We start from the raw sequence: 16,756 nt of genomic DNA, 5'->3' as shown, positions 1-16,756 counted from the left end.
TGCCTTTGATCTCAATATGCGAATTATCTTTTGGTGAGTAATTCCATAGGTTTATACTAAGATTCACCTCTTAATTGCTGATGGATTTTTTGTTTTTTGTTTTTGTTTTTGTTTCGGATAGAGAATGTCTGTCTATACTAGATTCTGAATTTGATTCCTGTAAATTCCGGAACCCTCGTTTGTTGATTAGGGAGTAAGATGTGGTTTCATAGATATAACGTTTGCATTATAGTGTAAGAGATCAAGTATCTCTCGAGAATATATTCTATGATAGTACTTAAGGAATGTATAGTTATTGGTTACCCTAAGTACTTTGTATATATAATTCCTATTGTACATTGTAAAGAGATATGAGAAATACATTTCATAACATGGTATCAAGAGCCTAAGATTACCCTAAAATTTTTTTCTTTCTCTCGTACGCCGCCATCATCTTCTTCCCCCTACCTCTTCTTCTCACGTCTTCACCTCTCTTTTCCTAATCACCATGGCTGCTAATGCTAACTTCGATGAAGTTGATACCACCAAGCCTCTTCTCAACGTGAACATGGTTAACGTCAACAAACTCACATCCACCAACTACATGACTTGGAGTCTCCAAGTTCATGCCCTCCTTGACGGCTACGATCTCGCTGGATATGTTGACGGATCCAAACCAGCACCAGATCAAACACTCACAGTGGATGATCAAATCTCGGTGAACCCAGAATTCACCAAATGGAGGCGTCAGGATCGCTTAATCTATAGCGGTCTCATCGGCACCTTATCTCCAACGATTCAAGCGCTTGTCACCAACACAAAGACCTCTTATGAAGTCTGGAAGTCCCTCAGTTCCACCTATGCAACTCCGACCCGTGGTCACATCCAGCAGCTCCGTCTGCAACTCAAGAACTTCACCAAAGGAGACAAGAGCATTGATGAGTATATGAGAGGCTTAACTAGCCGTTTCGATCAACTTGCTCTCCTAGGCAAACCTCTGGATCACGAAGACATGATAGAGTATGTCATTGATGGCTTACCTGAGGAGTACAAGACTGTTGCAGAGCAGATTGAAGGCAGAGACACTACTCCATCCATCATTGAGATCCACGAGAAGCTGATCAACAAGGAAGCTAAGCTACTGGCGACCTCCACTCTGTCTGTCCCCTCTGTTCCAGTAACGGCGAACATGGCCACTACTCGCTCAAAGCCATATCAGCAACGTGGCAACCACGCCAACTGGAACAACACTAACAAACCGAGCCAGTCCTATCCTTCAAAGCCAGAGCACAAGCAATCAAAAGGCTACCAAGGTCGTTGCCAAATCTGCAGTGTATTTGGTCACAGTGCAAGGAGATGCCCCCAATTGCCTCAGATGCCTCAGCAACAATACTCTCAAGCCAGCTCCGGACCTTTTCGCCCATGGCAACCACGTGCAAACCTTGCTGTCTCGGCTCAACACCCATCTACCGCCTGGCTCATGGACTCCGGTGCAACACATCACCTTACAAGTGATCTCCACAATATGTCGATTCATCAACCATATCATGGAGATGACTCGGTGTTGATTGGTGATGGTACTGGTCTTGCAATAACACATACTGGTTCCATTTCTATGCCTTCAGCTACAAGAAATTTATCTCTGAATAATGTTCTTTGTGTGCCAAACATCAAAAAGAATCTCATTTCAGTTTATCGCCTTTGTAATGCTAACAAAGTTTCTGTTGAATTTTTCCCTGCTTCTTTTCAGGTGAAGGATCTCAACTCGGGGGTCCCGTTAATCCAAGGCAAGACCAAGGATGAGCTTTATGAGTGGCCAGCCAACCCTTCAACCCTTCAAGCATTTTTTACCTCTTCAGTACCCAAAAATAAACTGTCCGATTGGCATCACCGCCTAGGACACCCCTCTGCTTCTATTCTCAAAACCATTGTTTCAACTTTTTCTTTACCTTGCTCTCAATCTGTATCAGAATCTACTTTGTGCTCAGATTGTGCTATTAATAAAACTCACAAATTACCTTTCCATCAAAGTACTCTCCAATCCTCCCGACCCCTTCAAATTATTTTTACTGATTTATGGAGTTCTCCAGTTACTTCAGTTGATGGTTTCAAATACTATTTCCTCCTTGTCGACCACTACAACCGTTACACATGGCTATACCCTCTTAAGCTGAAGTCTCAAGTCCGGGAAACATATAGTTTCAGAAAAAAATATTCTCGAGAGATACTTGATCTCTTACATATAGTTTCGAGTACATTTGTAGAATGTTCGTGCTATGCTTTGTGACACAATTTGTTTCATGTGACTTGTGGAAGCTGATATTATCCATGACAGAAGCTGAAAGAGTAACCTCCATTGTTCCTGTTAGCGAGTTTTCTGAAGACCAGTATCTCCTGATGCTCTGCATCAAGAAAGTGCCTTCGAAGCTTTTCTCATGGATACGTTCAACTAGAATCATAGTGATTCAAGTGGTTTGTTCCCTTTTCCTTTCAAGGTACACTCTTCTTGACAACGGTTGTTCTAACATAATTGTTTATCTGCAGAATTCTGGTGATGAGCTGAAGTGGGTTCCTTTTTACTCAAGCGATGATCTTGTGGCCATGGCGTCCCAAAAACGGAATGGTTGTCCTGAGTTCATGTGATGGTGTAATCTGCTGTTCTTGATTCTTTTTCAGAGTAAACGTTGTATTACTTTAGCGAACTCTAATGGCCATTGTTTATTAGGTTCGAACACTGAGCATGGACATGATGACTGCCATGAGACTCAAGATGCCGAGCATGGACATCATACCTTCATCTCTGAGGAAAGATACGGAAGTGAAGTCAGAAGGAACTTCGGCCGAGTATGTGTTTATTTAGTTACATATTTGTTAACGTTTTGCTTTTTTTTTTTGCTGCTCTTTAAACTGTCTTTATCACCCTAGTTAATGTTTGCTGTCTTCTTAACTCTGTCCACTCACTCAATCCATTGTGCTCCATTATTACTATCTCATCTCTTGTTAGCTTTGTCTGTTCATTAATTGGTTTAATTAGACCTGCTACAAGTTATGATCTTGGATTATTACCTTCACTGGTCAGCTTTGTTTGCTCATTCTTCTTTGATCTCAATTTCTCAGTTCGCCGATGATGATCGTTTAGCTGGTAAAGAAGATCTCTTCTTCTGCAAATAAGGATTTAGGTGTTCTTTCTGTGATCTCACCAATGTTTTTGTCTCTTGGAGAGGATGGAGAAAGCGATGAACAAGTGGTTCTAGTGAGCCAAAGTGGAACAGTGAACCGGATCAAAGTCAGGGACATTTCGATTCAATCACGCCGTGCACGGTATATCTTTATCCCCTTCCCAAATTTGGCGGTCTTTCCTTCTGTTTATTTATATGTTCTCATTTGATTTTTGTTTTTCAGGGGAGTGATTCTCGTGCGGCTTGATCATGCTGGAAAGATTCAGTCTGCATCTCTAATCTCTGCAGCCGATGAAGAAGAAGGCGAAGGAAGTCAGAGCCTTGAAGAGTCTGCTGCTAGCATCCTCTTTGACTTTGCATTAGTCTTATTGTGATCTTTCTTTTCAACTCTATTATTTGACTCAGCAGACACCGTACATCTCATTCATCATAGTACATGATTGTTCACACAGGCTCCTCGTGGTATGAGTTATCTTCACTGTTGTAGTCCACCTACTGTCCATCGTTATCTTAAGTCGTCAAATCTGCTGGAAGACAGGAACTTGACCGTTAAGGTAACATGTTCATCTTAGTATTATTTTTATTTATATCTTCAAACTAATGATAGTACTAGAAACATCGTCAACTTACAGTTACATCTCTAACAGATCTTTGGTCTTTCACGTGGCAAGCATGAAACATACCTAACCACCAGGTCTGTGAAGGGGAACGGTATTTAAACCTATGCTCATTTCGGTTTGAGTCTTGATTTATAGGACAACCTCTCGCAGTGATTGTTGATCAGCCTCAATGGATGACACCAGAAGTTCTTAGAAATGCAGCCTCAATCCACTTCATCAGACTATATTTTGCCGTTTGACAACATCCCACAGGTATTAATCTCAAATTGTAAAATTTCGATGCTCACTGCTGGCACTATCTTTTCTACTGTTTAACTATACGATAAGCTATTATAAGGCACTATCTAACCTACCTTCTCTCATTCAAATAATGCTTCAACTAAAAATTTATGTCTTCATAATATAAAGCAGATTAAGATGGTGGTTGTACTTGGAGAGCTTGGTTGAAGAGATGAATATTCTCTAGTTGAAGCTTTGAAGCAGGGCAAGTCACCAAACCAGAGGTTACTGGGGCCAGCTGGACTTATGCACGTCTCTTCAAGTCCGAAGTACATTTTGGTCATGCAGTAAGTGCCACCCAAAACCTGATTTAAAGAAACTCGTGACACTAACCTTGCTCTGCTTGCTACGTAGATCATTCTTTCATATGATTTGAGTCAGGGTGGGAGGGGGGGGGGGGGGGGGGGGGTGGGGGGGGGGAGTGGTGGAGAGATGGAGAGATGGAATCCGTTACCAGGGCTCATTTCCATAATGGCTTAGAGAGGTTAATGAGATGTTTGAGTCATGTGTGCCATTTAACCTAAGACATTAGTATATAAGAAGAGGGGAGAAGGAGAGAGAACTTTTATCAAGATTGATCATTCATGTCATGCTCATGTGAGATAGAGTTCTTTGGTGGGATTTCTCTTTTGTAATCGGTCTCGTTGTGCACTTAACTTGCATTTCCTTTTGTTGTGATCTTATTCCTTTTTCATAGGTTGAAGAAGGAAAGGTGTCTCCTATTAAGGAAGCCACTCCTCCACAAATCCCCAAAGATGTCAGCTCTGCAACTAAGGGTGGGAAGGTCCGGGCTCCAACTCAATATCATCTCCACCAGCCCTGATGACATAGGATATGGCGTGGGAGATGTCATTTCTCTCCTATGGTTCAAACGCAGTCTTCCCCGTTACTGTACCAAATTCATTGAGGCTCCATATCTTTGCTCATATTTCTGTGTCTTTACACAAATATTGAGTACTATTAGCTAGTGACATTGACTCTACTTTCTGACACCTTGAGCATAGTATTGCGTGCTGACAATGGTCCATGCGTCTCCGGTGCTCACAACACCATAGTAACAGCAAGAGCAGGCAAAGACCTGATCTCAAGTCTTGTCTCAGGTAAGTTTAACATCTAGATTCACAATCTCTTTCCGCGTGAACTTTTGCTATACATTAATCAGGTCTTCTTACTGATAACCTTTCCAACAATCAGGTATATTAACAATTGGTCGTTGTCGTTGATTTGGTGGTGCCATTAATGACGCAGCACGACACTTCAAGGACGCTTGTGACAAGGTAAAAACCTGTTCCTCTCTCAACCATAAGTGCAGCATCAGTGCATTTGTTTGAATACAAAGTATAACTTGTTCCACATTGTGCGTTTTTTCCAGAGTCTCACGCCTTACGAATTTGTGGAAGGTATGAAAAAGAAGGGTATCCGTGTCCCTGGCATTGGTCACAGGTACCAACAAACCAATTCTAGCAACAGCAGAAACAGAACATTATCGTTTGGGGTTTATTTTCTTACGTGTTAAATGGGAATTTGTAGGATCAAAGAGTAGAGACAACAGAGACAAAATAGTAGAGCTGCTTCAGAAACTTGCACCGTCTAATTTTCCTGCAGTGAATTAAATATTATCCAGCTAGACTTGTTTTTTCTTCATTTATGTATGTATTTGTTCTCGAGATTACCTGATAACAACTCTCTAGTTACTAGTGCTACACCCCCAAGTTTCTTTGTTTAAAATTCACAAGAATCAATGGTACTTTGGTAATTTTTCTTGGAATCTCTTCGTTTTCCTCCCACGCTAAGTTTTTGAGTTCGTAGTATTCTAAGGAAACCAAAAACTTGAATTTGGTGTCATTCCAAAACTAAACGGAAAAATTTCCACCTTAACAAGTTTGCATTTATTAATGAAGAAAATTGATATCAGCCAGAAGAATGGTGATTTTTTCAAATTTTTTTAGAAAAGGTACGAGTTAGTTGCTGATATTTGTGGCCGAGATGACATGCATGAGTAGTAATGTCAAATGGGCAGGTTATTAATGGGTAGATCATGTCAAAATTGATATGGACCGTAATAAAGAAATCCATATTAGACCATAACTAAATTTTGTTCCGATGAATGAACCCAATTACATTATGAACAATGTTGGGCTTAACCACTTAGGCAATGATCGGTTCAATAAATTTAAATGTCTAGAGTTTAGAAAATTAAGGGAAAACACAAATCATTTTTTTTCTTCGTCGTCTGTGTGTCTCGTGTGTAATTTTCTTCAATTCTTTTAAGTTACTTTCATTTCCAAAATAAATAAGATACTCTTAAGTTGTCCAACATATTTAAAAATATATACAAATGGTCAAAAATAAATGTGCACTAAATTTAAGTATACTCAAAACACCAAAAATACTTACAATATCTATTTATTCGCTATCCAAATATTCAAACCAAACCAATATATATACTAAGTTTAGGTATTATGACATATGTTATTCATGAGTTTATATGTAATTTTATTTTTTTAATAGATTTTTAGAAATTTAATGTATAAAATAAATTTTAAATTTTTTAAAATAAGTTAAATAGGTTATCCGAACACGTATTGAATCTGCAAAGATCCGAACCAAATCTGAATCGAAATTTATAAATATTGAATGTGGATGAAATCTTTGATCCCGAAAATACGAAAACCGAATAGATCTGAATCAAAACCGTATGAAACCCGAAAACACGAAAACCGAACAACCATTCCTATATGTATGTAACATATTTTTATACTCCCTCTGTTCCATAATATAATTAGTTTAGACTAAAAGCACTAGTATTAAGAAAGTTGTTACTTTTTCTAAAATAATATTTAAATAATAAGTTCAACCAATTATAAAAAAGCTAACATTATTTGATTGGCTATACTATATACAATAAATGTAAAAGTTATCTAGATATGTGGAAACTACTTGTATTTTGAAACAGAAAAAAATTCCTTACACTACTTACAATAAGAAACGGAGGGAGTAAAATACTTCACCCCGCGCAAGGTGCGGATCGTCACCTAGTGGGCAGGTTATTAATGGGTGGATCGTGTCAAAATTTATATGGACGGTAATAAAGAGACCCACATTAGACCATAATTAAATTTTGTTCAGATGAGTGAACTCAATTACATCATGGGCAATGTTGGACTTAACCACTTAGAAAATGGTCGGTTAAATAAATTTAAATATCTAGAGTTTAAAAAATTAGGGAAAAACACAAATCATTTTTTTTCTTCGTCGTTTGTGTCTCGTGTGTGATTTTCTTCAATTCTTTTTTATAAAACAATTTTCTGCCAACACCGAAAAACGTAATTTCCGCTAAAACCGGAAAACATAATTTCTCGCCAAAATAGAAAAACATATTTTTCTTGTAGTTTTCGTGATCTCTATGTTTTTTTTTTTTTTTCATAATTGAATTTTGTTTAACTAATAGCTTATATGTGACACTTTTTGCTCTCTCTCTCTCAGGCCTCGCTCTACTCTTTTACTGCGTCGCTACTTTTCGCTCTCCATTTCATAATAAGACAAAGTGTTCCTCCAAGTCTCTGTGCGTACAAGGGTCAAAGCAAAAAAGCAAAACAGATTTTGATGCCTCTGATAGCTGTTTATCTAGTGAGTCAGCATTGACAGCTATTAGGAGCTAGATCCTTATCTCATCCTATAACAAACGTTGCAAATCATCAAAGAGAGTTCAAATTAAAGTAAAAAGTCATCATCTCTCCCTGAAACGCATACTTCTCTCTCTCTTCGCCGTCCTCATGGCTGATCAGGCCATAGCTGTTCCACGTATGGAGCCACTCTCACCAGGAGAAGCTTTCCTCCGGAATGTTGCAAGAGACCTTGCTGCTTTGTACAGAAGTGACGGTCTTCTCAAGGTTCAAGCGATCCTAAGCATCTTGGCTCTCATCGTTTTCTCTTTACTGACGCAAAACCCATCGTCGTTCTCTGTTTTGCCAATGACCGAGGGCACGATTACCTTAGGTCTTTACGCGGGTGTTCTTTTGGTGATCTTCTTCATGACTGAGCTGAACAAAGATCTGATCTGGGTTCTGCGCCGAGTCGTTCGTGTCCGATACCACATCATCCTCTTTTGTCTTCGCGCTGCAGGCATCATACTCGTTCTTCGTGCATTTGTCTATGTTGGAAACAACATCGAGAAGGTTTACGACATCAACGGGTTCGCCATCGCCGCCTTCTTATGTGGCTATCTGCACATCGTATCCATGTGCAAGCTGATGAATGTACCGGATGTGCTGTCTTTTGCCGACGCCCTATTAGCGGTCGCCGTTATGATATCTGCCAAGCTCGAGTTGGCGACAAAGTTCACGAACCCGGTTAGGATTTGCTCCACGTACCTGGCGATGGTTGTCCTGGTTATGTTCAGGAACGCGAAAGTCCCGTTTGAAAAGGTAAGTTTTGCAGAATCCAAAGGTCTCCCTCCTCCTACCTATAGGTTTGCGATGGTTAATGGTTGCACCCATGCGCTTGTTGTTGTTTCTACGAAAAGTCAGACTTTGCGCCTTCGTTAAATCTCGTTCATCAATTAGATAGTTTGTTTCGTTGTGGAATAATGTCTGGGTTTCTGTTAGCGTTATGGTTTGTATTAAAGCTTTGAGATAGTTTGTTTCGTTGTGGAATAATGTCTGGGTTTCTGTTAGTGTTATGGTTTGTATTAAAGCTTTAATCATGAGTATTTTGTTTCAAATAACGTTCTTTATTTCGTTTGTTTGAATAATGTGGTTTGGTTTGTTTACTAAGATCTGTGTTACCTTGGAACATCTTAAAACCAATTACTGGCGGCTAATCATCACAAGACGACTTAATAAATAATAATCATATAAAAGATTCCAAACAAGTAAAAGAGCCCATGAATAAAATACTAGATTCAGATACCCCTTCCGGTTTGATTTAAATTTGGTTATCCGGTTAAGCCGAATTGCAGTGGAGGCAAACTATAAAGATGGTTAAGTAGCTGAATTGGTTTCCGGTTCAGTTTTCGCATTGGTTTAGAGCCTTTAGGGGTTTCTCACGTTGGAGAATCAAATAAACACTCCTCACTCAAAGCCAGATAACGGTTTTATTAGATACCGTCCAAAAAGAAAATGGGTCCCAAACCGCCTTTGTCTTCCACATTATTGGGCTTTTACGTTGAGCCAAGCTTGTTTTCGAACTCCAATATCGGGCCCCATCTTGAGTGTTAACGCACGTTTGTTATTTTCTAAGACACATGGCGATTTCGGTGGCACCTACGGTTCATTCGGGTTTGGTGGTGGACATTGAAATGACTCAATGAGTCATCGTCTCAGCAGTCGAATGAAATTTCCGTATGAAGTGAATTTTTGCTGGATCGCCTTGTCGAATTGCGTGCACTTTAGTAGCTGGATTTTTGCTCAAAACCTTGAACTTTAATTTGAGCAATTTAAATCTTCAACTTTTTTAATATTGGCCAATTTAAACCCACATTTATGTTGGTTTACAACATGAGATCAAATGTGTTCTTCTCTTCTTAAATAAATCCAGTGTTTTTTACACACTGAAAATTCCAGTCTCTCAGAGAATCCAGGCATCTTGGGATGATGCATAGCTTCTGGAGTGCTGAGAGAGACTGCATCTCTGGCTTTTACGGAGCATAAGTTGTCCTGCATCTTTTAGTTGTTAATGTTTTTGGTTCTTTCTACAGTTTGGAGGATATCTGTCCTGCATCTTAATCTGCAGAAAACATGTACTAGAGTTGGTCTTGTCTTCTCTTCTACTACGTTGTATTGTCTGTGAGAAACTTCAAAAGTTGTTCATGTTTCTCGTTTCTCTTCTCTTTTGTCTTAGTTATGAAATAAAGATTGCTACTAAATACTCAAAGAATGCTAATCTCAGTATGTTTCATATTCATGTTCCACTTTCAAGAGCTAGACTGAGAATTGCAGATTTACTGGAGAAAAAAGTGTGAACAAGAGATGCAATGCAAGCATCAAGCGAAGTTAAATATATTGGGACGAAGACACTAATGAGAACTTTCAGATATGCTAATAAATATATACAGTGTATACTAATAATAATTCAGACGCTAATGACACATGCATATTGTCTAGTCAAATATATATACAATGTACTAATAATAATTCAGACAGAACAGGATAAAAAAAAAGGTTTCCGCCTTGAAGCAATAATAGACAATTTTATCATTAGCGTCTGAATTGTTATAAGCAATCTCAACCCGAACACGATAAATTTGATACCTCTGACTTTGCAGGAGAGCTCTTCAAAGCAGATCAAAGCCAGTCTAGGTCGAGGCGGAAAGTGAGTAAATCTTCTTCTTTTTTTACTCCTCCTCCTCCTCGCTACAAACACACACACAAACCAATATACCCAAATGCACAAAACGTAATCAGAGAAAGACAAAATGAAATAGGAACTTGCCTTCCGACAACGGAAGTTAAGGTTTTGAGATAAGCATTAATCATCTCACCTTCTGCAGGTGGAAAGTGATGATATGATAAGTTAACCAAAGCAGTAGATGCTAAATTTTAACTTCAACGAGTAGTAGTTATCTGACCTGGAGATGCCCAACTTCAGAAGAACGTACACGTTAGTCAATTTGATCATCTCGGTATCAAAAGCAACGAACATAGCCTCGTCGGTTTCTTCTGAAAAGAACAACTCCACACGGTACCTAACAAACATCACTGTGAGCATGGCAGAGCAAGAGTTAGAGTTTCCGTCTAGGCTGCTCTAAAGTATGGTCACATTTGGTTAAGCCATATGTTGGTTACCTGAGGACAACAACATTATTTGGGTCTCGTATATGATGATTCACCCCGCAGGAGCGTCTTGGAGCACTTCGAGCAAGCGATGTAACACCAGCCGTTGTCAGATTGAGTTCCAGTAACTTTGCCGTACAAAGTAAGTCGATTGCCTGGAACGCATGTGAAATAGTGGAATAGCATTAAGGGGCCAAATATGGTTTGTGATAAGTGAATTGATAGATTTGCATTCACCTGAGGTTGTGATGTGATGATGGCATATTAATTTATCGCCAATACGGTTAGATATTTGGTTCTGGTTGTTGACACAGCTGTGCCATCAGTGACCAATCCTACTTCGTGTACGAGTGTTTTTGTGAAATCAGTAATGAAAGCATTAACTATTTTATCACAGGTGAATTATTAATAATAGGGTGGAGATGACTAACCGCTCATGGTAACATTTCCCTACTGCTGTTTCTGAGTCAAAGTAATAATCCGAGTTCCAGGCATAGCGTTGACAAATTACCGGCCTGAAAAGGAAATCATCAAGGGCTGTAGGTGCTGTCCAAAGTACCATTTATTTCTAAAGCATCAAATTTACAGCAATCAAGTTTTAACGACTTTTTAAAGATCACAGCTCCGAAAATAATCTACAGCTTTCTAAAGCTAAATATTCAAATCAACTTTTTGAGCTTTCCTCAAAATCTACGGCAATAAAATCTAAAGCAAAAGTAAAAAGTTTACAGCTTTTTTTCTACAGCATAAATTTTAAAGCTACATCCATTATCATTCGGACCCCAAGACTATACTAAAAGGGTTTAATGCTCAAATTCATTCTAGCCATGCCACATCAGATAGAAAAATCAGCCAATTAGAAAATTTGTTTTTACCATGTCACTATTGTTGACTAAGAATGGGTATTTGGTGTGGGCTATGTAAAATTTATAATTCACCACATCCCCAGCCCAAAACCTTTTTCCGTTTAAAGCTTTGCATTATCTCGCCTTGACTTTTGCACTTCTTCTTCTCCTATCTCTGAGTTTTTGCATTATCTTAAACAATCAATGATGATCTTTAAAGTGTTCTTAAATTTTTCGTTTCACTTCCCCTTGATCCTCCCCCTCCTATATAAAAGCCTATGTCTAAACCTAAATCCACCAAAAAAGAAACCTATTATAAATAAGCTACATCCATGACCACAAAATCCACCGGAAAATCTTAGCTCTCCACCGTAAATTGCCGTTTATTTCAACGAAATCTCACCAGAACCAGCTAAGTCAGACCGATCATGTGAGTTTGGTCTTATCCACAGTCTCAATTTACTTTTGTTTATTCAGAGAAACTGATGTATTTTATTTCAGTTAATTTTCTCCGTTATATTGGTATGGTTTTAACTGGTTTTAATGTTGTAATTTTCTGTGAGCTCTGTTTTTCACGTTGTAATTTTCTGTATTCTGAGAAAGAAGAAGCAAAGTTTTTAAGCTGCTAGATTTTCAAGAACAGAGAATTAAGATGCTATCTTTGCTGCTATGGTTGGAAGACTTGCTAACCCCAAAGAGGAAAAAGCTGGTATTAGAGAGATTCACTTCTTCCAATTCAATCCCATCACCATATAACGATGGTAATGGAGACTGGCACCAAGCAAACAAAGGGAGCTCCAGAGCAGGTCTTTGTTTTACCCCACTTCAGATTTTAGAACTGTTTCTTCTATTCAATGGTTTAACCTTAAAAACCTTTTTGATGATATTCAGATTCTTAATCTTTGCAACACAAGAGCTTACCTGAGGAAGAGAGACCACTTGGCAATCGATAAGTACGCTCTGCCTGGACTGAGGTCATTAGCTGTTGTCGCAGCACAACGGATAGCTAAAAAAACAAAAAAATGCTCTGGTGGTCCATGGGAATTCGTTGGTGGGTTGCCTTTGTTTGATCCTCCACGACATGATAGTGCATACACCATTAGAAGAGCTTCATACCTCGGTGTCAACATCAGTGATCACTGGTTAATATCTATCTATATACTTTTATCTTTGACTTTAATCTTCCTTATGTTGTATTGGTTTTATTAAAGGTGGTCAATTTGCTATTACCAAAGAGACTCGACGTATGGGATCAAACATGTATCCATAGCATCAAAGCCATCCGAGGGAGTTTAGGCAACCAAGTGACATTTTATAATCTCTTGATTCCAAGTAAGTTGTAAGAACTTCTACAAATTCTCAAAATCAAAAACCATCTGAGAAAGTTATCCTAATCTTTTAGAATTGTTCACTGCAGACTCTGAGATATAACATTCATCAAGAATACAGAGAAGTTCTAGAGAGGCGTGTGTTTACAGGTTTTGAATAGGGAATCTGTCTAACTACTCAACTATTCCCAGTAATGATTTCTGATATATACTATTTGATATTTTTGGGTGTTGTTCTAGTTATTGACAATGGTAGTTACTGGTTAGCAAAGGTTATGGGAGGGGAGCATTGTATGTGTATCTCAAGTTAGGTTTTTTCTGCCTCTGTGCATGCAGATAATAAATATTGGACACACTAGCTGAAATTGAGGAATAGCATGGCACTGTCAGAGGCTTAGAGAAGAAACTCCTCCACATGTTAGGTTATAATAAAAATGACGAATCGGAAGGTGTCAAACAAGATACTGAACTAATGAATGCTTCTGAAATCGTTAAGAGGTTCCTCCCATTCCATATTTTCTCTCTGGCGCACAATTTTTTTTGGTAATTAACGCTTTTTAAGTGTGTTCAGTCCAGTTGCTACAAACCGGGAAGAGGTGGAAGAGTTTCAAAGCCAGACGAAATGTAACTCTGTCTATATATGTGTTCTTACAAACCTTGAACCGTTCGCATGGAGTGATATTGTTCAATGAACATTAGTATCTAAAGATTTCTTTTGGCACATTTATATATTAACCGTTTCCACGAACTAACATTTTATATCAAGCCAATTTCTTGCCAGAGTTTTTGCTACCAGCTTTACAGAATTAGCCATTCAAGTGACGATTTTTTGTTTCTGAAAGGAATGGTCTTTTACCTTTAGGAGCGACAAGGAAAATATCACAAGCGTGTTTCACCGAAATTCACAAGTACTGCATTGAGCCCTTTACCTTTTAATTTACAGGAAATTTTACCTGACTTCGCTTCACAAATTATGCTGCTACAGCCGAGCCAAACAGGCGCAGAAGATCAATTTGTGTGGTTGCCAACTGCTTCTGGTGTCTACTCAGCAAAATCAGGTTACCAGGCTCTGAAAAGGGCAGAAGATCAAGGTTCTCAGGCAACTACGAGTCTGGGATCGGACTTTGGCTGGATCAGGGATGTATGGGCAGCAGACTACTCTCCAAAACTGAAAGTGTTTATCTGGTCTATCCTACAAAACGCCCTGCCTATAGGAACCAACCTTAAGAACCGAGGCCTCCCTGCTGCAACAAACTGTATCCGCTGTGGCGAAGAAGAAACTGTGGCACACATATTCTTCAACTGCCCCTTCGCTCAAAATGTTTGGCAAGAGATTCCGCTTACTACTGCAGTTCACTTAGCTGCTCAAGTCGACTTCAAAGAAACACTTGTAGCCTCCAGATCAATGATTTGCCTCCCACCTACGGGAATAACCAGAAACATTCTCCAGTGGGTTTGTTGGGCTATTTGGAATGCAAGGAATCATCTCCTCTTCGAGAACAGGGTCTTCTCCAGTTCAGAAACTGCAATCAAAGGAATTCAATCAAGCAGGGAATGGATCACAGCACAGGATAATGCAAAGGCTAAACAAGCGCAACTACCTCACCTCCAGGCTGGAAACCGTCAACAACATCGAGTCCTACTGGCAAGCTACAGTCTCTGTAAGACAGACGCTTCCTGGGACAAATCATCGAAGAACGCGGGCCTTGCATGGATCTTCCCAGCCACAGAATCGACGCCTGAACGCAGAGGATCCCAACGAGTCGAATCGGTTAGCTCTCCGCTCATGGGTGAAGCACTGGCAGTGAAATTGGCTCTCCGATCGGCGGTTTCTCATGATCTCAGCACCATCAGAATCTGCTCCGACAACCAAACTCTTATCAGAGTATTGAATGGCAAACTCTTCGACAAAGAAATCTATGGAATTTCCCAGGATATTTCTTCGATTTCTTCTGCTCTGTTTGTCGATGTTTCTTTTTCGTATCTCCCAAGGGCTGAGAACTCAGAGGCCGATGCTCTAGCAAAGGCTTGTCTCAGATCCCCTGTAGTTGTAATGGGCCGCTAATGGACCCCCAAACTTTTTTTTTATTAATCAAGTAATGTTGTCCAAAAAAAAAAAAGGGTAAATATATCTGAAATAACCAGCCAAACAGACTAAAGCATAGTTGCAAGATTAATCACAATAGGAATATTTGTTAAAACATCCAGCTATAGCTGCCATGGTCCGTGCTACGTTTAGGACAAACATTAACACTGTGAATACAAGTTTCCTCAGTTAATTATTTGTTTACTTGGTAGAGCAGCAGTGCAACCACAACATATGGTGTGGCGCTGAAAAGATGTAGTATGACCCCAGAAGGAATAATGAGAACCATTTCGACATTAAAATTTACAAGTGACGAAATTGAGACCATTGAGCTCAGTATATAGTAAGCTTAATGTAAACCTACTGTACTTTTCTTGCAGTAGATTTAGAGGAATCTCACTTATATTGACGAGAGAGGACAAGGGGTAGCGAAAATAGAGGACATACTTTCTCACTTACACCACCAAGAAGTAAAGGTATCTTTCCAAGTCTGTAGAGATCTGGCTCCAAGCCCCCTTCAACTACGGATGATGTAGTATTATTGTTAAATTATCGTTTTTTGTTCGGAAAATACATATATGTTGCATTACTCATTTGTTAATTAATATTTTTATAAAATTTGATCAGTTTAAAGTATGCTCAATATACAGAAGAATACCCTATATCAAATTTTGAATAACAATTCGTCGATTTTTTTTTTTGAATAACAAAAAGAACCGTAAAAATACAACTATCAAACATCATCACATTCACCTTCACTTGAAGATACCCAAAACCACTTTCTAACCATTCCTTTAAGATAGTCAGTGAATCTTTATTAGCAAGTCTATATAAAGATTCAACATGTTTTCCTGATTGACCATAAGTTATATATTATGACATTTGACTTTATTATATGATTGTTTGTGTTACGTTTTCTTTGTTTATAGTTGCAGAAAGACTATTGGTAAAAGCTGAAACTATATGTATTCACGCCCAAATTTGTTGCCCTTAATGTCCCATAGTGGAAAAAAATAATGTTTACTCTTTTCGAATCATTTAATTAAAGTCTTCCAATGTCTTTAATTAAATTTTCGTGGTTTGTATGTCTAATGATTAATCCCACATCTGGGCTGCTTTTACACAAGTACATGCAAAACACAATATTTACATTATTGCAAAGCAATCTTCCTAGCTCATAAAATTATATTGTAGATCAGTGATAGTGAAGCTCACACTATAAGACAACCAAGCAACCATGTTCCGAGAGATGCAAAGCTTCAGTAATCGGATATATAAAATTATTGTGTTGACTAGCTTTACCCCTAAAAATGTATAAAGGTAAAAAAACAATCAACTTAAGTATGTAATACATACAAGTTAATTAGTCTTATTTATCGGGAAGTTATAACTTATTTTATCATCAGCTACACAGTTTTACTTTGACAAAAAAATAAGCATCATCAAACACTTTAAAAGAAGGATAAGAGTCAAGTTCAATACAATAATTAGATCGGAAAAACTCTCAACAACAAATAAAAAGATTATCATCAAGAAACACATAATTGAGGAGAACTTCCCATCCTCTTCCAACTTATATAATGTATTCTGAAGTCAATCTTGCTATTTTGCCAAACTAATAAAAAAAAATACAAAACAATATGAGCAGATTATACACTCTTAACAAT

The 16,756-nt window shown here is 38.5% G+C and overlaps 1 protein-coding gene, 1 long non-coding RNA gene and 1 pseudogene across 5 annotated transcripts; 2 read left to right on the top strand and 1 right to left on the bottom strand.

The window, feature by feature from the left end:
- Positions 1-16,756, bottom strand: part of LOC130495018 (uncharacterized) — a 32,445-nt pseudogene that overhangs the window by 5,249 nt on the left and 10,440 nt on the right.
- LOC108835087 (uncharacterized) lies at positions 2,975-5,844 on the top strand. 2 transcript variants are annotated; one of them, XR_001946902.2, is made up of 11 exons: positions 2,975-3,121; positions 3,201-3,300; positions 3,382-3,528; positions 3,611-3,712; positions 3,806-3,852; positions 3,929-4,030; positions 4,190-4,344; positions 4,755-5,157; positions 5,252-5,334; positions 5,430-5,500; positions 5,588-5,844. It is a non-coding gene; the product is annotated as an uncharacterized LOC108835087 (long non-coding RNA). The 2 variants fall into 2 exon arrangements; XR_001946901.2 differs by having other exon boundaries at positions 3,382-3,712.
- On the top strand, positions 11,794-15,117 carry LOC130495090 (uncharacterized). Of its 3 annotated transcripts, none has more exons than XM_056986141.1 (9): positions 11,794-12,105; positions 12,356-12,481; positions 12,567-12,817; positions 12,887-13,007; positions 13,093-13,194; positions 13,340-13,501; positions 13,575-13,627; positions 13,846-13,911; positions 13,989-15,117. In XM_056986141.1, exons 6-9 carry the CDS (start codon positions 13,480-13,482, stop codon positions 15,066-15,068), a joined length of 1,221 nt encoding a protein of 406 aa, XP_056842121.1. In that variant the 5' UTR covers positions 11,794-12,105; positions 12,356-12,481; positions 12,567-12,817; positions 12,887-13,007; positions 13,093-13,194; positions 13,340-13,479; the 3' UTR covers positions 15,069-15,117. The 3 variants fall into 3 exon arrangements, with proteins under 3 accessions (XP_056842121.1, XP_056842122.1, XP_056842123.1); XM_056986142.1 differs by having other exon boundaries at positions 12,319-12,481; XM_056986143.1 differs by having other exon boundaries at positions 11,794-12,481; positions 13,093-13,153.

This window comes from Raphanus sativus, chromosome 5 (genome assembly GCF_000801105.2).
Source record: "Raphanus sativus cultivar WK10039 chromosome 5, ASM80110v3, whole genome shotgun sequence".
Classification (NCBI taxonomy): Eukaryota; Viridiplantae; Streptophyta; class Magnoliopsida; order Brassicales; family Brassicaceae; genus Raphanus; species Raphanus sativus.
Note: the sequence above shows the minus strand (reverse complement) of the source record. Positions and strands in the feature narration are given on the sequence as shown.